A 24821-nucleotide genomic window follows, 5' to 3' on the forward strand; every position below is an offset into this window, starting at 1 on the left:
GCTTTATTTCTTTATGATACAAAATACAGTTTATAGTGGTGGTACATGGTGGTGGAAGCATTAAATCCCTTATTGAGTTAAAACTACTAAAGCAAAAATACTTGGGAAAAATCTAAGAATTTTATACATACAGTATTCAGCTGCTGAAGCTTTTAAAGGTGGAGCTAGTTTAAAGCTTCCTGTTGGAGTGTATTCAAATATCTGTCTAGCTGTAAAACTCTCCCAGACAATGTTATCTGGAGGAGTTTTCCAGCTACAAGCAGTGAGATATTTTAATTAAGGAAGGCGGAGTGTTTAATACCACTTATACATATACAAATACATATACTCAAACTAGAAACACATGAAGCAGGTCAGTGAAGTTGCCTTTTAGATAGTTAAGCACAGTAATTACAAACTGCAGCGCCTTCACGGAGTCATAAGAGAAATCTGGAGGGTTGTGAGATGTTTACTGGAAACAACAACTTCTGACACACAAATGAATATTAATATTTGTGACCTTTCTCCAGTTGTAGCTTCTTTTGTAAATTATCTGTAAACAAATGTAAAGTAACTTAATATGCTAGTACCTCAAAATTATACTTAAGTACAATAGATGAGTACATGCCCCCAACAACAAATAAAAATGAACAGTATATAAATAGGCAAAGAGTTAAGACATGAGACAGAGAGAGAGGGAGGGAGAGAGACATATCAAATCAAAAACAGATAAGGAAAATGATACTTGATTCATTAAAGATGTAACTATTTATTTGGTAATAATACTTGGATGAAAGTCTTATGATATCAGACAGATAATTTATCACGCCGTATGTGAGAATAATATAGGCATGCAGAACCTTTGCATAGGGCAGGACTGTCATTATACAGTACTAACAAGATGCTGCCACCGAGTTTCTATCTCCTTGTCTTCCCTTTTCAGGAACAGTGGTGGGGGGACGGTAGGGAAATCTAAATCAAACTCTACACCAAAGTGCTCAGGAAGTACACTGAAAGAAACAAAAGTGAAAGGCAGAGATCCAAACAATCATTAAATAACAGCAGCATTGAGAGGCGGTTGGAGAGTAGAAAGGATGGCAGAGATGTGGGACGTGTAAAGTGATAAGGCGTCATGGAAAACATACAAAAAGAAAGAAAGTGTTGCAAATATGGCTATAGTGTTTATACATGTTGGATTTTAATGTTTGTGGGCACGTTAAAGGAAACGTAACTCGACAACGCCCCCTGCCACTGACCAATAATAATAACAGTCTTCACCCTTTGAGACCATGTTCCTTCTCTCTTAACCACCACATTCACCATACATATGTATGATTAGTCATGTGTATATACAGTATCTTCCATTCAGCTCTTAGAGTTCGTCAGTGCACCAGCTGGCCGACAGATTTATGGATAAGTGGGACCACGCGTTGAATTAGCAGCAGCAGCAGCCGCTCCTGCCTGGGGTTTGCCGAGGAGGTGCTGTGTCTCACTGGCCTGGGACTCTGGGCTGTCCTCCTCAGAACTGGAGGGAACATAGATACCCAGAACTTGCTGCACTTTCAGTGGCAGCTCCTGAGGACACAGAAAGAAAGGAGGTGTCAAGGTACCGAGAGTCAGTTCCCTACTTGTTTGCAGTAACATTGCTTTATAAAAATAGTAAAGAGTCTGGTTAAAAGTGGCAGAAATTCTTTACATCCTTATATAAACCACAACAGTTAGTCAAATGTTATGCAGATGTCAAACACTTATTCACCTTGCACTGTATCAGCTGCAGGTAAATGGCCTCTGCTCCGCGTAGAACACTCTGCAGGTCCAGCTTCATCGTCAACTCATTAATGTGCTGCAGAATGAAAAAATTTGATATGAAAACGTGCCTGTTAGCAGACAAAGGCCCGCTAATCACGTCTTACATATGTTTACTCACTGAAAAACACACACACACACACACACACACACACACACACACACACACACCTTCAGAATAGTGTTAAAGTCGTGCTGTGATCCAATCAGCTCTCCTCTTTGGGACTCGAGGATTGAACAGGCAATCAACAGGTGGAAGTTGTCACATGGAAGACGACTCCAGAGGACCTGAGGAAGAAAATGACTTATTACAAATCAAAATTGCTGCAAACTTGTCTTGTTAGATGAGCAAAACACTATTGCGTTATGTTCTAGATTATATTCAACATAAAAGAGTCAAGTGGCTTTTTATTAGTCAAGATGATTTTCACACCTCATTTATTTTCAGACACAACATTTATTTAACATGAAGTGATGTTAATCATCATACCCTAAAATAAAGCCTAACACCATCCAGGGTTAAAAGTTGTGTTGGGCCAAAGGTTGTATATATTCTAGATGACACTAAAAAAACGAACGTACAGCGGCACACGGCTTTGCCCTATCACTGCTCAAAGTTGATCACAACTTGTGTTTAGTGGACCTTTTGTTTAAGGGTTGACCATCGTTTTTCAAGTGGATTAAGATCTTGGAGCCACTTGGTTAACTTTTGCCATGTGAGATTGCACAGATCATCTCTCAAAGGCTCCTGGATTGTTGTTTTGAGGTAGAAATGTGAACTAGCCCGCTCCTTTGGTTGACAAGCAACCTCACGCATGGACAGTGTCACAATTCTTCACTGTTGACACTTGACTCGTGTTAGCGTTCACCTTTTGATTTCTCTTCCTGACATTCCCAAACCGCCATGTGGGGTCTTCATCAGAGACAATAACTTCTTCTGCCACCCATTCATTGTACAGTTTAGTAAATTCTTTGCCACAACTTTTGCCCATATGACTGTATATTAGCTGTTTTAGTGCCATAGAAATATGTATTTATATTTCATGTACATATGTAGCTGTGGTGGACTCACTTCCCACAAAGTCAGGATGTCCTCAAAGGGAAACTCTCTTTTGAACCAGATGAGCAGCCAGCGGAAACAGAAGCACAGAGAGCCGCTGTCCTGAGAGTCTGAGACACAAAACAAATAAGTTTTATTTCCCAAAACGTGATGAGTCATAGTTACGTACATACCCATCCGTACCATGGAAATGTATGAATTCCAGTTTAACTTCGTACATTCTCATCTTTACGATAATAATGATTTGATCGAACTTATAACTTTGAGTCTTACATTATGTAGAACTGCATCTCATTTACTTTGTTGTTGTTTCTACCTTACTTTCCTATTGCATTATTATAATAACACTTACTACAATAGCTCAGTTAGCCTCAAGGTTAGTAAGGGTTTGTTTTTATTGGTATTCTGGATGAATATTGGCTGACTAACCCAGGAAGTCACACAGCTCGGGGTCCAGAGCCTTCAGCAGGATACTGAGCTGAAGGAGCTGCTGCTTCATGGCCTCCTGAGACTCTTCAAAGTTCTGATGCTACAGAGAAAAAAAAGACAATGTCAATGCTGACATGTTCTCATAAATGAGCATATGAAATGATTCCTATTTATACAACCTATTCATATTGAAACTTTAACAAAGACCACACAAACCACAAATGGGACAATGTGTGTTTCCTGTTTTTATTTAAATCTGAACTGCTGTTCAGAGCAGCACTTTACGTCACCACACAGGAATCAATTACTGACTGCACTAAACGGGAACAATATGGTTTACATTTCCTAAACATCTGAGATGTTTCTACGAACCACCAGCTCCATGAAGCCTGTCAGACACCAGAAGGACTCCACCTCATTCTGGGTGATGAACAGGATGGGTGAAAGGAGATCGCTCATCCCCTGCACATACCCTGGACAGAAGACAAAGAACAGATTCAGAGTCATGGGATGTCTGTGTTTAGCAAATTATACTGTATAATCTATACCTTTAATGATCTAAAAATAACCAGTAACAGTCATTGTGGTGGAAAAAAGGGAGGGGGAATCCTCCTGATGTGTTCATATTGATAGATATTGTGTAGGTGAACCATGTCAAAACTAAAACAACCCACTACTGTTAGAAAACCCCAACTCTGGTGAGACCTGTCTAATGAAGGAAGTAGATCTTTTATGTTAATATAATTTTTTCGCTACATTTATTTTTAATATATTTTTTTTTTTTATCAGAAATGTGTCTGCTTGTGTGCTTGTGCATATATAAGTACATACCAAGATCAAAGTTGTACATGCAGTAAGTCATCAGCACATCATTAAGCAGAGTCAGTCCTGGATTGTCATTTCCAGAGAAGAAAGTATTTTGTCTATCTGTCCTGCTGACATCTCTCTCTGTCACAACAGAACAAAGACAGTTCAACTTCAGTGTCTCCTACTGACTGATACAATGGACAGATCTTCTATTATTTGACAGACTGCTTCACTGACCTATCAGGCTTCTGTATCCCCTGAGGAGGGAGTTCCTCATCTCCTGCTCTTCACTGACGGACTTCCACTGCAACTTCATTCGGAAATACTCGTCCCTGTAGACACAGATGAGTATTTTGACTACAGTAAAAGACTAGTTTGACATTTTGAGAAAAACTCCTATTTGCTTTCAGGCTGAAGGTTGAGGTTAGATGAGATTATTGGTACTACTGTTGTGACTGTATATTAAATATACAACTAGTGGAATTGAACTTAACATATCTGGCCTTGGAAATATCCAACACATAGCCCCATTAAACTGTAAACTGTGTATATATTTTAATTTATATATATTTTTTGTAGAGAGTTACCATATTAAAACTAACTGAGATTCAGAGGAACTGGCAGGTGGTTGAGAGAGGTATCCATCTCCTAAATAAAGTAAATATAATTTATCCCAAACTATTAAAAAGAGGCCTGAGTGGGAATGCACTAACGTTTTGACCCGTAGAATATTTTCCCTTTCCTTCTCAGTGCTGTTCCATGGATAAAAACCGAGGAGAAACTTCCAGACCTCCTTCCTCAGTGATGGTGTGATGCCCTGCAGGAGACAATGACATCAGAAATGCTCAATCTGCAAGGGTGGAAAAAATAAACGTGTCTTTTGAACAAAAGATCTACTGTTACTTTCAGCTGTGTTTGCTTGAAAAGCAAACATTTCTTCCCTAACTTCACTTCACCTACTGCCAAGGTGCATAGATAAAAGAAAACTAAATTCAGAAACATAGCCATACCCCTCTGAACACAAGCTCTTTGATTTTCTCTGGGTTCTTCACACGCCCCTCAGGGTCCAGAAACTCATCCCACTTGTCCAGCGGTGGTCCCCTGTTTACATCTGGTCTGGGGCCAAGTTCTACTCCCTAAACACAAAAACAAATAAAAAAAAAAAACAACTGACTCATGTCTCTGATTCTTCTGTCTCATACCTGCCCTAAATGATTATTTTTGCATTCGCCTTACACAGGTGATGAGTTCAAAGCCAGGCTCCTCATCGCACTGGGTGCTAGGATCTTGAGCATTACGAGGTTTATTGGGGGAATCTGGAGGTCGAAGCGCTGCCCTGAAGAAGTTAGTGACTTTGGAGAATCCACCAAACGTAGTGGCATAGGGGTCATGGATAAACCTCTGTTCAGGTAGAAAACACAACAGATGTAAAGGTGTTTTTCTTTGGACTGAGAACTAAAATAACCTTGATAGAGTTTATGTCTTTGGCTTGACAGACATATTTTAGTTATTTTTTTATAAAATATATTTCAATTACCGAGACAAGATCTGACCCTCCATCATCAAAGAGGTGGAGCTTGTCAAAGGACTGAGAAAGAGCACCTGAGTCGTGGGGGTAGGCAAGGAAGAGCCGCCCATCAACTGGTGACCTAATGACAACAACACAGTGTGTTATTTTTAGTTGCCATGACATTACTAGTAACACACTGAAAGGTGCCGTGGTTCTAATTATAAAACTTACTGGTCTAAGATGATATAACGATGCAGAGCCCTAAGAAGTTCCCTGGTCCCTCCTCTGTGGAAGTGTAGAGGAGGTAGAGGGTGGCCCCCCCTACTAGTCAACACTAGAAAGTTACGACCCAAAGAAAACCGGGCTCTTCGAAGAGAATACAGCTCTGAGAGAGGCAGAGAGAACGCCCACTGATCTGTAAGGAAAATAAGGGATATTTAGTTTTCAAAGAATCCTTTCAACTGTATGTTTCTGCCCAAAGAGACAGAAGTGTAAACTGTACCCGACTCTTTAACTGGAACAGGTTCTCGATCTTTCTTCACAGTGCTGATGACTGCCCAGTCTGGCTCATACCCAGGATCAAAGTTTGTAACCTCCTCCTCTCCTTCTCCATCCTAATTAGTCAGAATGGATTGATGGGGAATTATAGGTGAGATACAATAAAACATACTGAACCTGTCGTCCTGTTTATGTGTGCCAATCTACTGACTTTTTTGGTGTAGAATACAGCGGGACTGTTGCCACCTTCATTCTCCAGTGGACTCCACTCTAAAGCTGGCATTCCAGCCTAAAACAAAAACACTGTTAGTAACGCTGTTGCTCTTCTGATCAACTTTACTGCATCTGAACATGCTAGATTTTTTGCTTACCCTCTCAACAATGCGTATAAACCCTGGAATGGTGGTTTCTTGGTTACTCCTCTTGGCATTTGTGTGGAGATACACTCCCTCCTTCTCAAATATCAGCTGAGGAGAACAAAAATCTCACATAAATAAAAAGTCGCTGAAATTAATTATTAATTATATAATAATCATAAAATATTCTATATTATATTTCATATGTCTAAAAATAGTAAATATACCCTCATCAGTGTACTGTGCATTTCCAAAAAGGAAATCATGACATTAATGAAGCTGGAACTAAGTTGTTTTTAGACCACTGGTTGCCTAATTTTGCTCCTTTCCTGTTGTCATACAGAATCCCACATTATTAATTACTGCTATTTTTTTTATATTGTATCAAGTATGACTTACTATGTACTACAGAGTATGAACTACTCTGTTTTATTTTGTAAAATCTTTTGATGGGTGTTCACTGTACTAGTCTGTCATGTTGCATACCATGAATGACATATCTTAATGACGTCAAACGATGTCACATACCAGCTAATTCGTCAATTCGTCTTAGCTGAATAGACTGTAACATGCTGATCAGAAAAAAAGCTAAGTTTGGGATCAATAGCTACATCATCATGTGTCTCGTGACTGTGGTAAAAAGGTGATATAATATCACAAATATCTGGTAAATGACGGAGGCATCACATGATTCCGCTGCTCTGTCAGGTCACTCGGCCAAAAGCAATAAAAAAAAAGTTGGGTAGACTTTACTGTGGCTAGTATCGAGTGACTGGGCTAACACGCTGTCATGTCTGTAAGGTTGTAGACAGCTATCGGTCAACTTTACAACAAAGTCAGACATTTTATGTAACAGCCAGATAACACTACGTCGCTGACCGCTGTGTTTTATCGAGCGTTATTGAGAACCGATGGCTAGCTTGAAGTGTCAACATCAGCTAACGCTGACAGTAAGCTCACGTAGTTTCCACTAAAATATCACAGCCGATTGAGAGAAAAGTTCACAACATGTAAATACTGGGAGTAAAACATATTTAAAACCGGGGAATACCTTGTAATCTTCAGCTGTTTGCTCCATTCTTCTGTCGCTTGTGTCACTCCTTCGTTCTTTCAAAACAAACGCTACGACACACTTCCTGTTTACGGACAACCACGCCCCTCGTGGTGACGTCACACGACGTAAGCCAATCAGATAATCGTACACACACGGTCTCTAGGTGGTTTTTAAAGGGGTTAAAAAGTTAAATAAATAAACTACAAAAGAAAAACTTAGTGTTTGTCACGATGCTTCACAGGACTTAAACAACAATGTGCTCATGTCTGACATATCATGTATGTAATCTGCACTGTATCAAAGCAAGCAAAAAAACAAAACAAAACAAACAAAACAAAAAAAGCACACTATGCTTTAAATGAGACATATTGCGTTTACAACACAAAATGAGTTTGTTCATGTCTAACGCGGTGATTTTATTGCAGATCCTCACTGTGACCACTGGATGGCACAATGAGGAACTAATACACAATTCTAAAGAAAAGCTGTGTCAAAGCTGGAACCACATGTCAAATAATATTATTATGAAGTTAATGTATTCAACATACTAACACTTATGTTAAGAAGACAGGTTGTTTGTCTTCTACATTCGTATAAAAGTCCCTACTGTACTACTAGTAGATTGCATGGGAGTGTAGGGGAAATGATGTATCATTGCGAACAAATTCTGCCAAGAAAGAAATCTACAAAAGAACAGTCTGCAAAAACAAAAAGCTGGAGTCTGCAAAACATTTACTTTCAACCTGCGGTATCCTTACTCATATAACTTGCCTGAGTTTTTTCTCTAATTTTAAATAGACTATCAACGTTATTGCTAATTAAAAATAACAAAACTAATGAAAAATGGTGGATTTTCACAATTAAGGTTTTAAGAAAATTAACTTGGCTCAGGTGAGGGGGTGCTGGTGCACGCGCACGACAACAAGATGCGCGCGAGCCCACCGGGAGCTCGGCTCCGTGAACAACGTGCGTTCGATTGGAAGGCAGTAAACAGGTGACGTCAGAGCTGCGTCAAGTTCACCGAAACTACAGGATGAGGGTGAGTGGGGCTTTCAAAATAAAAGCTGTGACTGATGACGTCTACTGTTCAGATCAGATGGCCTGGGAGAATCCTCAGTGATGCAGACCGTAGATCTGTTCAAGAGCTAACACTAGTGCTGGAAAACGTATCAGGACCCTTTTCTCCACTGTCTGTATAAAATAATTAAAATTAGTCCCATTGCCAAATCAAAGTGATACCCAGTGAATAGTCTACTGCATCATAAACATGTTTACCTTTTCAGCTCAAAGTGTATCTTACTGCTACTGTTTGTTCTGATTTTAAAGGCATTGCCTACAACAGAGTATTTATCATATACTCTAATTTTAAATCTTTTAATCTTTTAAATCTCTCTTGAACTATAAAACATCATAATTCATGTAATGACCTAATTATTGATGTGAATCTGTAAAGTAATTAAAGGTATGAAATAAATGTAGTAAAAACTACAATATTTGCCTTAGAAATGTAGTGAGCAGAAGTATAAAGAAAGAAAATAGAACATACACTCAAAAAAACTATCCTAACCAAGACACCAGATATATGAGAAAAAGATAAAATAATAATAATAAAAAATGGAACTGGCAGGAAAAATGTAATTGTAAAGTGTAACCCAGCAAATTCTACAAACATAAATTAAACAACCACAGCAACATGAACGAATATTAAGAGTAGCACTGTTGTTAAATTGAAATCCTCACTATTATCGAATCATAATAGAATTCTAATATAGTTTGATTGTAAATTAATTTTCAGTATGTTGTATATAAAAACTCTTAATGATATGAGCCTAATAATGCAGAGTAAAAAGTTGATTATTTCCCTTTGACACATTCTACATGACTTCAGACACAGTGAAGTGAATTCAATCAGTTTCCTGATGAACTGACAAGGCCTGTTCAGGCCGCTCGGCTTTTATTTTGACACTCCCAGCCGGAAGAGCCTTTATTAATGCTTGATGGCTCGGTGCTGGTGTTGAGCCTGGCTGGGGGAGAGAAACCGTGGGAGAGGGTAGAAAACCTGTGATAGACAAGAAGTACGATTTAAGATCGATCAACATCTGGCAACGCGGAAGAAAGACACGGAGCAGGTATGTGAACGTCTCCCCTAGTTTCTGTAATTTATATCTGCGCGTCTGGGGTCCTGCTAAAGCCTGAAAAATGGACGTGCTAACGTGCTTGCATCGCGATGAGGCTGCACACAACAGCGAATGAACAAGATCAATAACAACAGCTGCGACAGCGGCAGCAGCCGCACGGAAAAGTCCGTAGCATGCGTTTTAAAAATGAGACGATGGCAGAAAGGTGGCAGCAAAGGGGGCGAATAGAGGATTTATACAGAGCTACAGCAGCTAACGTTATAGCGGCTACGTTAGTTAGCCTATCCTGGGGTCAGCTCATCGAAGTGGTAGGAGCTACGACAGCCAGCGGACACATTTAAGCTCGCACAGATTGCGGTCATATGTTGACTTGCACACATGTAAACTTGTGCAATCGCTCTACAGATCCATATTCATTATCTACAGAAGCGAGAAGAAGCTCCCACAGCGAGTGACCTGTCGTTTTCTGAGTTGTTTTCTGCTAACCTTGCTCTTGATTTATTGTTTTTTGTTTGTTTGTTTGATTGTTTGTTTCCAGATATCACCAGCAACCTGGCACCATCTCTTCTCTCCCCTGGCTCTCCCGTGCATAAGGACACCACCTAGTTTATAATATCTTAAAGTCACCTAGTGCCTCTCTGCCACATAGATAATTATTTCTCCCCTTGCATCTTCACCAGTGCAAAAACTAAGTGTACACCAGCAAGACAGAAGAAGCATAAGGGAAGTGGTTTTTGAACCATTTGAGCAAATCAGATACAACTCAGCTACCAAAGTGAACTGTCTGTACTTTAATTAATTACATTTCTTGCTCCCCAAAATCAACCATTATCTAAGCTTTTGAATATTGTAAACCTCAAAACTGTGAGTTTTGAGGTTTACACAGTTGTTTCATTAAGTCAGTTCATCTAAGAAAGGTGTACACAGCTCTTAGCACCATTATGGCCTCCACCACCCAGTCATCCCAGCCTGAGATCCTAGACAACCACAAAGAGAGCTGGCTGGTGCTACTTTCTGCTGCGGAAGCATATTGCCAAAAGTCTGGCTGTGACCTGGCCATACTTACAGCCTGTAAGAAGTTCCGGCCATCGGCTGGAGACGGAGATGGGGTAAAGAAACGGGAGAGCAGCAGTGCCTTTCCAAGGGAGTCTGATTTCTCCTATAACGTATGGGGTCAGGGGTTTCTGGCGGAGTCGGCACGCCGCTACATGGATGACATCGGTGTTCTGCACTCCACCACCATGCTGACAGCTCAGAAGCACACATGGCAGGCTGGGGGAGAGGGAGCCAAGCTGGTGGTTGACCTGACTTCGGAGCCTGGACACAGGGGGGTGAGTGGCTTGCTTGTGTTGGATGCTGCCCTCGTACTCATTGAGAAATAATTACGATGTGTTTGATTCTTCGTTGTTGTTCCAGAGCTTTACAGGGGACGGTGGGGTGGGTGGAGTCAGCCCCAACGGTAGACTGTACTCCCAAAGCTACCCATCAATCTACAGCTCAGGAGCTGGCAATGGACAGGGCGCGGGGCAAAATGGCAACAGAGAGAGGGAACGGGAGAAGATGGTACCTGGATCCGAGCGGGAAAGACAGAGGTCTGGCATTGTTGATTTGGAAGAAGAGTGTGAAGATGAGGAAGAGGAGGAAGACATGGACGAGAGGAGACCCTATGGAAACGAAAGCGCTGGTAAGGAGTGGGACAGTTGAGCTTTTTCGTTAAATGCTCTGATGTGCATCATTTCTGAAGGTTTCTGTTCTGCTTCAGGTGTTTTCTCCATGGACGAGGACTCTCTGTCGCGGGACTGCGAACCATTCTTTGAATCCGATGGGGAGGAGGAGAGCACTGACGGTAAGAGTGAGCGTTTTTGACTGAAAATAATCATGTGTGCACTGTTCCAAGTCTGCACATTATCCTCATTTCATTTTCACCTGTTCTAGGCTCACTGAGCGAGGATGCTCCTCCACCATCGCGCAGCATGGCTGTGGGTCAGGCTGTGTTCTCGGCCCGTCACTCACACCCCATGGCTCTGGCCCGCTCGCTGCCTGTATCTGTGCCTGTGTGGGGCTGCAGAGGAAACAGAGCTGCTCAGGGAGACAGCAACAGTGGAGAGAGGGTGAGCACATGTCATTCAACAGGAGGACAGAGTGGCTGGTTTGCATCAAAGTGCTGTGAAGTTAGTCGACTATCATTGAGCTTAGTGTTGTCAGTTGATGTATGTCATACTGCCTGAAGATAAAAACAAAGGAAGTATTCATTTCTCAGTGTTGTGTTGCACCATCTGATGGCCACAGTGGCTCCATCAGTTCATGTGACCGTAGAAAATGTGTGCATGACATTTGTGTGGAGCTGCACTGGCCAAACATTACACACATATTACACATAAAAATAAACATATATTATATTTAATGCGTGTTCAGATTTGATTGTTTTATCCCCTTATGTACCATGTTAACATCTCGTCTGTTTGTTTGCTCCCCAGGTGGGCTGTGCTGACTTGGAGCACATCGCTGCCAGTATGAAAGCCCTGCTGGCCCCAGGAGCCACTGATGGAACAGAAATGTTTGGGGCTCTGCCTCGGCCCCGTCTCAACACAGGGGACTTCTCCCTCAAGCACTGAGGGAGAGCGTGGAGGCAGATATACAGAGAAAGGGATAGAGAGAGAATTAGCGTGTTAGAGGAATGTGGGGAGAAGTGGTTGTGGTGTATTGACCGGCAAATGGGACGCGCAGTATGTGAAACAGTGCAAAAGCTAGTACCTCCATTTATTTCTCACTAACTCAAATTAATGGCACGTGCTTTGAGGAGTAACTGAAACAGAAATGTTCTGAACACTAACAGCATTTTCAACACTACCCATCCCCACCCAAACCCAACCACCACCACCTCGTCACTACTCATTTCACAATACTAGCTCCTACACATCCCCCGACACTACACTAGGATTGGACTTCAACATGTGTGTGTAGTGATCCACTGCACTGATCAAAACACACACTAAAACAGGGTGTATAATAGTGTAACAGGCACAGGTGAGTGTCACGAACCATATGCACTGGTGCTGAGTTTTTGGGGAAGATCGCCGTTTGGTCAAATTACCTGTGAAGTGACAAGAACCTGTAGTAACAGCCATCAGTACCTGATTAATCGCTGGCTCCGGGGCTCCATGCTAACACATTTGCGTACTGGCCTTATTATAATAATGTGCAGTTGCTCCAAAGCTACAAAATGTATTTCAGAGTGAAATGGAAAAATGAAACAAAAAACCCTTTTCATGAAAATCTGTTAATTATGAAACTCAGGAGACTCAGTTAGCTTAGCATTGAATATAAATTGGAAGCAGTGAGTAATGTCTAGCCTGACTCTCCATATTTCAACTGGCATAGTTCATCATAGTGCATAAAATGTCTTTATTCCAACTTAGTTGCTTGAGATAATATAATATGAATATGTCAAAAGCACTTTGACACTTTTTTTTACCTAGAGTTTGACTTTAGCTGGGCACTTAATGCACCAACAAGACATGCATGGTATCCCTCTTCTTACTCTAACTGTTGAAAAGAACAAAAGAAATATATATTTGCGAAATGTTAAAGTCTAACAAGGAACAGAGAAAAGTTGGCAAAAACTACATTTGGCTATTCCGGTTGAATGCAGGCGATGACTTAAAATGTGAAAACGTTAGTAGTTCATTAACTTTTTGCTATTAGGAGTCCACTTTTCTTAATCATTTTAATGATACTACTTTACAGCTCTGCTGTCACTTGGCACATTATAGGCTGAAGTGTTAGCGTGGAGTGCCAAAGCCAGTGATTTCCCCACAATTGATGATGATTTTTCTGCGTGCTCCCCTCTTTTCCTGGTAACATGACCAACAGGCCAGTTGTCGCACTCCCTCCCAAAAAAAAAACAAAAAAACAACAACCCCAATCTATTCCTTAAAAGGGGTAGAAACCACAGAAATGGTTGACTTAATGTGAAGCTTGTGGCTTTTCAAGGTGTGAGCGGAGGACACCAGCACCTCCTCATAACATGCCTATTTGTACTTTTTTGCCAATGAATGACTGATAGAACGATTGTAAATCAGTACAGAGTTCTGGGGGATTTTTCAGTTTCTGGCTCCAGATATCTTGTTGAAATGACAGAATGAATGAGCAAATGACTGTGTATATGAGAGAAAGAGAGAGAGAGAGAGAGAGAGATGGTTTGATTTGAAAGGAACAAATGTCTAGGTATGACATTTCAAAAATTCATGTTCTGTTCAATTCTTTTATGTTTCAAATAAAGGAGCAACACCAAGAGACAGAAGGCTTGTTTAACTATGTGGGAGGATGCAGTATTTCTGTATTTCTCTAGAGGGCCTCAGCACTCTGCTGAGTTAATATCTGGTTTCTGCTCAACTCTCATATGGCACATAACTAACACAGAGCCGTTGTCATTACACAATAGTTGGATTTATTGACTACACTCAGCACATAAAAAAGATGCACGCTCTGAAGTTGAAATAGAACTCTGACACATTTCCTATTTTTCTAAGCTTTTATAGATAATTCAGATACATGAGGCACATACATACATAACAGTATGTAAATAAGACATCTGTGGATGAAACTGATTTTTTTCTTCACACACTACAGAAAACAAATGCAATCTACAAAGATGTCACAACATGCTTCAACACTTGTTCCCCAAAACATTGCAAGCATTCACTTTCCCTTCTGACACCTTCTTAAATTTACACTACTTGACCTCCCAACCCTCTGCTGTGTCACTGATCCTTTTTCCGAAGAAGGCAGAAGGAATTTGTGCCAATCCAGAATCCGGGGAAAACCTTCTCCTGCATGTCAACTTTGAGCTTGTGAATCAGCCGCACCTCTTTCTCACCCTCGCCCTCCACTGACAGGAACTTTATGATACCGGCAGGCTGGTCGACGTAGATGCCCATGGTGGTGGACAGGGGGAGCTGGATGTCCACATTCTCGCTGTTGTGCCAGAACTGGTAACAGGAGCCAGACCAACCGACACCCCACGACCTGTCGTTCTCTCCGAGGCCACTGGGCCCATCCTGGCCCTTCCTGGGTGCACTCTCACAGACCACCCCGATCACCACCCAGCCATCAAAGTCCACTTCCCAGTACCCTCGATGGCCGAGCAGACCCTCCTTAGACAGCACCTGAAGCAGAGAGCAGGGAAACAGTCAAATATTTCTCTGTTCCAACTTCTAAAACTGAATATTATTAGTTTCTGTTTGTCAGGTAAAGTACTTGTCTCAAAATACTCCACTACAAGTACAATTTCCCCTTCAAATTCTTTACTTAAGTGGAAGTTGAAAAGTAGAAGGCTTGAACCAAAACAGTGTTTTAAACTGTACTGAATTTTATGCTTTTGAGTCTAGTTCTGATTTAGTTGACAAACATTTGAAGGTGAGTATTATGGCAAAAAACCTTTAGAGTCTGACTGATGTTAACCGATTTACAGACTGACAGGCGGTTAATATGTAATAATGCATAATAATTTGTGTGTATTATATTTGAAGGACCCCGCACTTGAAAGAAATAACTATTAACTAAATATATTGGAGTAAACGTACAATATTTTCTTTTAAACTCTAATGGAGTAAAGGTGGATGTAGAGTAAAATGGAAGTACAAATACTGCAGAACTATACTTAAGTACAGCATTTGATACTAATACTAACTCACCAACTCTGTCCAACTTCCAGGTTGGGAACCACTTGATTTTAGCAGTATTAATCTTTCTCCATAATGAGAACATTCATTTGACTTTAGTGTTTTTTTTATGAATTATTTATTTGTAATTTGACATTGTTTTATGAGTTGTTCTCCAATCAGAGTCTTGAAGCTGAAGCAACTCTTTCTTTGTTTAAGATCAATGACAACAACCTTGTAGGTGGGGTGACTCCCTGACTTCAGGCTTGTCCACATTCAGACGTACCTGTGGTGAGTGTTCATATCTTTCAGGCCTGTTGGGATATGGGCAGACAGCGTCTGATGTACGAGCCACTTTAGACCCACCTTCTGAAATCCACAAAAGTTTCTGTGCAGTTTTATCGTCCAGAGACAGGGAGATCCAGTCTGAGTGAGTGAAGAGAACGTGGAACACTAAGGCAAAGAGACTAATAGCGAAGAGACAGGATAAGGATGTTGTCCAGAATCATGAAGACAGAAAGGGAATCTGTGGTACTTAAGTATGTCCCACCATTGATGGAGAGACGCACCAAAAACAAACAAACAAAAAAAACATGAGCCTTACATTTCATGAAGTCGCCCCTGGTGGTTGGTTCAGGGATATTTGGCTCATACGGTGGCAGCACTTCTATGGTTACAGAGAGGTAAAGAGAATTAGAGGGAAATGTATTCAACTTTATCATGAGTGGATAATCAAATGCTGCTCAATTCATTGAAATGAGTTCATTATTGTTTGGTGATGTGTTTTACCTGCTGCAGCACTGTTTTTTCGTCCTGGAAAAGAAGGACACAGTGTGTCATTTCAGTGCAGTGAAACCACAGCTTGAGCACGTCAATCTGGAATATTTTTATGGCCTTTCCTCACAGGTTCTTGTCAAATTGGCTTGTAAAACAAACAACTGAAATGCACAGCAGTGTGGCACAGACTAGTAAACTCCAGTCAGACGTTTTAAGCCCGCTCATCTGTCTCTATAGCTCCTGCCTCATCAATGATTCAGCCATTCACCTGTAATAAATCATCTGTTGCTGATCCCCAAAGGTTTATGGTGCCACTGAAGGTTTAGGTTTCAACATAAGGAATCTGGAGACCTGAGCATGCATTCGTTTAGGACACACATCATGCCCACTAACAGCAGGAGTCATTCTAAGAATATTCTTTCTGTATGATGCTCTTATTTCACTCCGCCACGGGCATGTTTGTCATGTTGTGGGCTGGTGTTTAATCTCTGTTTGTTTGTTCCGCCTCCAGTTTGTGAGTCACTCTGCGTCTTCTGACATTCTGAGAAAACTGCAATACACTGCCAGCCAGTCAGGTCATCATTTGTCACCCCTCTTTGCGTAGGTCATCCGCACTCATCCCACTGTTTCTCAGATTTCACACAGACTAAGTCATCGTTGTTACCCACTCACTCTGTCTGTTACAGACTGTTACGTCACTGCATTAGCAGTGATTTGTGTCCCTTACTATTGCCAACATTAGATATAACAGCCACAATTTCCCTCAGATTCCATATAAAGATGCTTCTACAGTGGCAAGAAAAAGTATATGAACCTTCTGGAATTTCATGGTTTTCTGCATCAATTTATCACAAAATGTGATTTGATCTTTATCTAAGTCAAGAGTATTAACAAATATAATGTTCCTAAAATAAAAACACAAAGAAAGTCTGATGTTTTATGTCTGTATTGAAAACAACCATTAAAACCTCATAGTGACAGTGGCTTGGCCACTCCAAAATGGGGATTCTGTTTTTCTGAAGCTATTCTGTTGTGTGTCCTGTTACGTCACCAAACTTCTACAGAGTTTCAGCTGACGTACAGACATTCTCACATTATCCTGAAGAATTCTTTTGCTACATTTGGGAATTCATCTTCCCCCAAAACACTGCAAGCTGGCCAGGCCCTGATGCAGCAAAGCAGGCCCAAATCATGATGTTTCCTCCACCATACTTTACAACTAGGATGATGTTTTTATGGTCATATGCTGTGCCCCTTTTACACCAAATGTAGTCCCGTATGTTCTTAATAATTCAATATAGTTTCGTCAATCCACAAAACATTTTGCTAATACCGCTGTGGAGTGTCAGTGTGCTCTTTCGCACATGTTCTTTTTAGTTAGCAGCAGCTTCCTTCATCATATCCTGATATAGACACCCTGCTTGTTCAATGTTTTACCTACTGTAGACTCATGAACTCATTAATGAGTGTTTGTTGTGCTCCTAGGCTCATTTTGACTGGCCGCCCACTTGTTGGTAGAGTAGCCACAGTCCCAAAGTGTCTTCATTTGTAGATTGTTTGTCTAACTGTAGACAAACAGTTTCTAAAGTCTTTGAAATCACTTTGTAACCCTTTTCTTCTTGTGCCAAGCAATCTCAAAACGTTTGAGTGTTTTTGTCAGTCAAAGTAGCTCTAGTCCACACCCTCAAAAGTATTTAATTCCAGGCTTCACGAGCACTATAAGGTCTTTATAGTTGTTCTCAATAAAGCCATTAAGGAGCTCAGAATTACGTACTACTAGATACAGTTTTTAACTTGAAGCAAGCACCCATGGGATAACCATGGCCTGTCTCCACAGAGAGCTATAGCTGAACTACAAGTTGTTGTTGATGTAAGGTTTTGGGAAGTAAAAAGTAGAAAAAAATACTTTACTGAGTGTCAGCACTTTCAGGTGTGATGATCTGCATGCCTTAGCCTGACGAAACATAACCTCTGTAGCACTCACAACCCCCAGCTGGGGAAAATGCCAGCAGAATGACAAGGACAAATAGGAGTCCGGTTTAACATCTGCAAACATCAGATGTGAGTAAAGGGATGGCATTGCTTTCCCTGAAGCGTGTTGGACTGGGATTCTTTTAAATGAGGCTAATGATTTGAGAAGGGTTGTTGGGTTTCCAGCGGATTAGACAGCCAACTTTTGAATGGTTGGCTTTTAAGGCAACAATCCACTCCTCCTTTAAAGTCTAAAATAGTGTCTGACATCGGATGCTGTAATTAGAATCTAAATATATAATGTGTTACTGTTGTGCAGGAAACAATTATGTCAAATAAAATTACCTGACCAAGGTCACTAAGACTGGAAAATCTGATAAGTGACTGGACATGCAGAAATAGTAACTGGACCCTACTGAAGCTTAGGGTCCACTTACAGAACAGATTTAAGTTTGGGTATTGTCTGCATGGCCTTACTGACTTCAGCAGCAAGCAGCCTGTCAAAGCACCATGCAAGACTTCCAAATAAAGTATGTATACAATGCTAGTGGGTGTACTTGGTGATAGACACAGCATGAACAGAGGTGAGATTTGGCAGAACATAGAGAGGTAGAGTAACGTTCATGTAGTCATCACTGGAAATTGGTCGAGTAGAAAGACATTGATGACAGGTCACTTCATCTGTCTGTCTTCTCTTCCTTTATGGATTATAAGAACGCAGCAGGTGAAACAGGAACACGATCAAAGAAAAACCTTGTGGTGCTGGGTAAGAGGAATTACCAACGAGGCATTAAAGATGGGCCATTGGAGAAATGAGTCTGTGTAAATAAATTCATTTTCACATCTACAAGATGTTCCTGGCTTCTATCTGAAGGGAATGAAGCAAACACCTCAGGTAACCTTGGAGTGAGATAACAGGCTGGCAGTGAGTAAGGTAGGTGACTGGAAATATGCCAGCTCTCTGGCTGCTCTGTGGAGTTGAAAGCCTGCAGATGCCTGTCGACACTCTGCAGGATCAACAGAAAAGCCCCACAGAGATAAACAGATGCTTAAAATGATTGATGACTAGACACTACAGCAATAGAGACATAGAGGAGACAAACCGTGATGCAAGAGTGAGGAGGGAGCCGTAAGGATATTTAAGGTCAGAGGGATCATAGGAAAGACACTTCATGAATCAAGTCAGAATAATGGGTGGATGTCTGGATGAAACTGCTGGAAGAGTTGGAGCAAGGTAAGATTACAGCCGAACAGGACTTCAGAGTGAGATAGATCTGCTGGATTTTGGCATGAATCGCCACTCAACAACACAACAAGCTACGAAACATGGGTTTCATCCTCCTGAGCACGTGAACAGCTCAGCATGGCCCAGCTGAAAGGTTAACGTACGGTAGACCTCCCGTTGCTTCATGAGAGTTTGTTCTGGACGATCATGACGTAGTTGTTTCCCCCCACCACAGATTCCCCTCAGTGGGACACAGATTCCCCTCAGTGGGACAGAGCTACATTATCTGTGGAGATCAGGTTGAAAACATCCCACTGAGGCAGCAAGATCAGAAGATAGTGAGATGAGGAGGAGGAGGGAGCGAGATGAGTGGAGGTGGCGCGAGCCCAGGCTCATCTCTGGTCCCTGTCAAGTGTCGAGACTCCCTGGGTGGATGATGAGCACACATCTGAGATGGGGATAGGAAGGAAATAAAATACTTGGAGAAGCAGATGGATGAAGAAAGAAGGATTCTGGGAAAAGGAGGAAAAAGGAAGAGGACGAGAGCTTGATCTTTGTATTATGAATCCTCCTACTGGCTTCTGCAATAACATATTATTGCAACCAACATTAGCTAATCACTTGAGTTTGTTTGACTATCTTTCGATTATGGTTACAAAGTAAACCTTTGATGGTTATAATTCTTTTTTGAGAGGTTGCATAAATTGCATAATGGCCAAATCAAATGGCCATAAATAAAACTGAGATGGGCTTTTACATTTTGTGACTTGAATTACTGTGCAGCATTTCACACTTCATTAGTGCACCTGCCAGAAGAGGGATTAGTAACATTTGTGGGGGTGCATTATGGCATAGGAAACACTGCGCATGGATTAGACACATCCAAAAGAAGTAGGGGGGACGCAATAGATTTTCATATGGAGCAAATAGTGGCGAGAGAAAGCGTGGGGAACACGCTGAGACAGGTGCATTACATGGCACAGGGAGAGAAACAGAAAAGACAAAAATATGAGCTCTGAAATTACAGATCAGACTTCGACATTGTAGGGAATTCAGTAAGTGATGGCACAAGTGCAGAAGAAAGCATAACTGTTCAGGGAGAGGCTCCTCCGTGCACTTTGATGACATGATTAATAGTCCAGAGAAAACTGGCACTATCCACGGAAGGTTGAAAGGCTCGGAGCTGTCTGACAGGGGCGGTCAGTCAGCTCCGAGGTAACTTAATAACATCACGACACATGAAACACATAATAAATGGGTAATAAAACACTGTGACAAGCAATAAATAAGAAGTTCTGCGTTCTCAGGTTGTGATACACTTGGAATGGGGTATAAAATGCAACTAAAGTGACAAGGCACCCTCATTTATGTATAACACTGCACAAACAGTAAGAAAATGTGACCTGGTAAATAAATGATTATGATTTCAATGAAGAAAACTGCTCTGAATAAGATATGAGTTTGCAAAAACATTTCTGTGATGATGAAGATGAAAAACAAGGAAAAGTGCTAACAAAACTGCAGTTAGAAATATGGACACATACTAGTTTGGAGGCCACATGGCACTGAGCAATCAGATGCACATGTATGATCACCTGAATATCATCTAAATAACTTCTAATTACAGAAATAACAGTTTCGTAAATAAAAAACATGGATTTAAACTCTTATATTTTGTTATCAATTCTAGTACAGGTTAACAGTAGCTTTATCTTATGTGTTACCAAATAAAAATGCTATAAATTGTGCTTTTGGCTTGTTTGCACTTAAAGTTCCTGACAAGGTCCCCTCTGAGATTCAGGTGAGGACGGCTTCTTACCTGCTTTCTTGGGCACGGGCATTATTCCTTTGGTGCTCCCAGTACTGTTTTGGATCAAGTGCGGCGGTCTTGTGATAGCGGTGCCTGTGCATCTCTGGAGGGCCATTCTTATTAACTTCCAAAGTGAGAGGGAGGGGGGGGAGAATGTGCATTAGTTTTGGTTGGATGTTATGGTCACTCAAAAGGATGTTCCTGTCACATGAAACTCCTGATCATTTCAAGGGATCAGATAGATGGAGACAAGCAAATAGCCGGTATATTCCAAGTATGCATGCGCACATGAACACTCATGCACTCAACATGCGTGTGAGGTACAAATCGGACAAATACATTTATATGAAGAGACGGGAGCACATCGGGGTTTTTGTTATACATGGGAAGATAATTCTGCAGCCGTATCGAGGTTGAACTTGTAGCCACATCTCTGGAATATCTGGAATATTTTGGTGCATGAATTCAACTTAAGAGGACCCTAACACAAGCAGTATGTGTTTTCGTATGGAGAGCAGGGTCAGTCAGTATTAAGAGGGCAGCCAGCTACTCACTGGGGAGCTGTCGTCAATCTCAGATCCCATCAATCAGCGGCTGCTGTAAGTGCACTCTGGCAAAGAAGTTGGGGCAAAGTATACTGAGTATACTGCTGGTGTAGTCAGAACTTGAAAATGACAGCTTGTATGTGCTCAGAGGTTAAAAGTAGCAACTACTTTTAATTGAGTGCATATTAATTTCATATTTTGGCCTTTATCTTCAATATGTAATGAAAAAACAAACACTGCAAAATGAATTGTACCATTAAGTCGTAAAGCTACTGCATATTTCAGCAGGTATTTTCCATATGGCCTGAACACAATTGTTTTAGGATCTAACATACTTTGCTTTTACTTTAAACTAACATGAAATAAAATGAAATGAATAGACATGTATAATTCTCAGACCCACAAAGTAACCAGGAACTGTATATTACATTTCTAGTACACAAATGTATACAATGTACTCTGTTCAGAAGACTGTGGAGATCTCAGATTGTTAACAACTAAACGCAATCATATAGTCCCTTAAATGGAACAGAAATCAATTTAACATCTGTACCACCTTCCTAGTAACAGTGTCATAGTTACGGCTTTATGCACACTAATATCTACTGACAGTGCAGCAGTTGCCTGAACTTCCCGCGTCACAACCTCCATTCCCACTGAAATCAAAGCCACCTCGTTAAAATATTAACAAACAGCTTCAGAGTATAAAGTGTGGTAGTGAGTATAGTTTGAAATGTGATAAAGTATTAGCACCACAGCACCTATCTACAGAGGCACGGTAGTCCTAAAAAATTTTTTTTGCTGGAGTTCACATGTTGTTATGCTTATCTACAGGATATGGATCTTGAACAAACAAGATGGATCTAATGTCGTGTGTGAACGAGATAAAAAAAATATATATATTGTTTTTCAGGACTCCAACTCAGAATATATTCCACGGACTGTAGCTACGAACCTACCGTCACATATGAAGCAGTTACCAGGCCAAAAAGTTAAATGTATTTTCAGGCATGAGAACTACAAGCAGCAAGTCTGATGCAGAAATGTCCTCAAGCCTGTAACTTTATTTGATTTCTTTCTTTCTTTGATGCTGATTTGTTATTTCTGCCCAACATTATTGCTTTTTAATATAATTACATTTCACCCAATTCACCCTGTTGCATCTATACAATCTTTCATAATAAACCTTGTTTGAAGTCTGACACGTTCTATGTTACTTTGTGTATGTGATTGTGCTCAAGGCATGTACTTGACTCATATGTATGTGAGTGCGTATCTAAAAACAATGAAGATTCACATGATGTTGGAATGATAAAACTGAGTAATGTCCATCAGTCAGTAAGTCACAGATGGGCTGGCTCTGTTTTTTTTTAATGAGTTTGCCTTAATAATACTTAGTTTAAGCTTAATTGGAAATTGGAAAAGTCTGTCACCACAAAGGGTCACTAATATAACAAGAATTTTAATGACATGTAACTACTGGCTTAGTGTCGGCTTATATAATACTAGTTATGCTTCATGTGAGACATGAAAAGAAATTTCAACACCTGCCACTTACTGCTGTCAGTGAGTGGGCTTACATGGTGTTGTACCATGACCTTTTGCGTGTGTTTAAAGGTGCTATGGACAACATTATACACTCAACAATCACCATGTAATATGGAGTGTACATTACTGCACAGCCTGCCAGTTAAATGACCTCTCATGTTACTTCCCTACATATTAACATGGTGCTGTGGTGAAATGTATAGCATGATTGGGCGCAGGGGAGACAGATTACAGTGTAGGGCTATAATCTGTAAAGGGCCTGCAGAGATGCTTTTCCGAGCCTGTCAGGGCTTCCCTCTTGTTGTTTTCCTTGGTCTCCTCTGATTGACAAGGCAGGTGCTTCGTTCTTCCCATCTCCCGCTCAGTATTTTTGTCCATGTGTGGTTGGCTCTCAGTACAAACACTGTGGTGCGAGTGATTGATGTCTCTGAAATAACTGCGGGCGGAGGAACTATACAGATCCTTTTACTGCAGTGAAAGTACGAATACCACAATGTAAAAATACTTATACTTATACTCATAATAGTATTATGTAAGAGTACTTGGTATGTCCCAAGCTTATTATTATTATTATATAATACCTATGTAGAAAGATAAAGATTGTTAATACCAATGAATCAATTTGTAAGCACCTGTTAAGTTTCACCAGTTAAACAAACTAGAGATGAAAAACAGAATAATAGATTGAAGGTGTACTGTGTTTGAAAAGAACTAGTGAGCTAGTAGAAAGCTAAAGTGTTTATTGTTGTTCTGAATAACCCCATTTGATGACAGGGTGAAAGGTCATAGTACTGTAGGGAGGGCAGATATGACAAGCAGTTAGACAAGCATAGGGATAATGGCTCACACTTCCAGACCAAATCACGAAAGTCTGTAAGGAATGAAATAAATAAATAAATGACAAGGGAGAAAAGAGAAATCCAAATCATTTAAAACTCTCTCCCCTCCTCACAAAGAGATTTGAGGGCGAGGTACAAAGGGAAACTGTAGCAGAGTGGTACTTGATGCTAGAAACGTGCTATGTATGAGTATTACGGTGTGTGTTTGTGTGACTTGGTGGGTCATTTGGATTAAAGCCATTGGACGGGGGTAGAGAGCAGGTGTTGAAGCTTGATGTTGATCCTCCTAAAATAAGAGAGTATCCCTCACAGTTGGACACTTCGACCAAAACTGACCACACTGACTGACTGACACGAGGGAGGTGATGTCGACATAGGGATTTTGGGATGTTCTTTTTCTTTTGAAGCCGTGTTGTTGCGAAAACTGTGCCCTCCCTCCCAGACTGTGTATTTATAATCATGCATGAATGAATGTGTGTATGAATACACAGGAAGATGATGGAGCAAAGAAACAGATGTGTGGTTGTAGCCAGGATCACAAGCAGACTGGCAGTCACCCTTCAGCTGATGAACCGATAAACAGTACATCAACATCCAAGTTTCCAAACAGCTCACCTGCAGGATTTTTACATTTATAAAATAAAACAATCATTGATTAGATACACAATAACATATAATGACTAAAGTAAAACAATATGATGCAACAGAGGTAAGGATTTGAAATCAGTAGAGACTTTTAGTTGTTCCAATACTTTTGGAGGGGAGTGTAGACTATAATAACACTACTACTTATGTCAACTTTAATC

General features: G+C 40.7%; 3 protein-coding genes across 3 annotated transcripts; 1 reads left to right on the forward strand and 2 right to left on the reverse strand.

Annotated features, from left to right (window-relative positions):
* Window positions 1-430: 430 nt before the first annotated feature.
* Window positions 431-7590, reverse strand: tbc1d17 (TBC1 domain family, member 17). Its single transcript, XM_026360098.1, has 17 exons — window positions 7497-7590; window positions 6461-6556; window positions 6301-6378; window positions 6094-6205; window positions 5823-6006; window positions 5619-5730; window positions 5318-5482; window positions 5092-5217; window positions 4795-4898; window positions 4319-4413; window positions 4106-4222; window positions 3647-3747; window positions 3275-3374; window positions 2858-2955; window positions 1957-2073; window positions 1736-1822; window positions 431-1554 (listed from the first exon to the last, which is right to left on the reverse strand). The coding sequence occupies exons 1-17, from the start codon at window positions 7521-7523 to the stop codon at window positions 1387-1389; spliced, it is 1887 nt and encodes a 628-aa protein (XP_026215883.1). The 5' UTR covers window positions 7524-7590; the 3' UTR covers window positions 431-1386.
* Window positions 7591-9487: 1897 nt separating this feature from the next.
* On the forward strand, window positions 9488-13933 carry akt1s1 (AKT1 substrate 1 (proline-rich)). The gene is made up of 6 exons (XM_026356955.1): window positions 9488-9628; window positions 10176-10968; window positions 11054-11321; window positions 11400-11483; window positions 11573-11748; window positions 12115-13933. Exons 2-6 carry the CDS (start codon window positions 10579-10581, stop codon window positions 12250-12252), a joined length of 1056 nt encoding a protein of 351 aa, XP_026212740.1. The 5' UTR covers window positions 9488-9628; window positions 10176-10578; the 3' UTR covers window positions 12253-13933.
* Window positions 13934-14067: 134 nt separating this feature from the next.
* zgc:195001 (uncharacterized protein LOC567531 homolog) lies at window positions 14068-21216 on the reverse strand. Its single transcript, XM_026356969.1, has 5 exons — window positions 21093-21216; window positions 16090-16113; window positions 15905-15967; window positions 15587-15726; window positions 14068-14805 (listed from the first exon to the last, which is right to left on the reverse strand). Exons 1-5 carry the CDS (start codon window positions 21196-21198, stop codon window positions 14401-14403), a joined length of 738 nt encoding a protein of 245 aa, XP_026212754.1. The 5' UTR covers window positions 21199-21216; the 3' UTR covers window positions 14068-14400.
* Window positions 21217-24821: the final 3605 nt, after the last annotated feature.

Source organism: Anabas testudineus, chromosome 8 (genome assembly GCF_900324465.2).
Source record: "Anabas testudineus chromosome 8, fAnaTes1.2, whole genome shotgun sequence".
Classification (NCBI taxonomy): domain Eukaryota; kingdom Metazoa; phylum Chordata; class Actinopteri; order Anabantiformes; family Anabantidae; genus Anabas; species Anabas testudineus.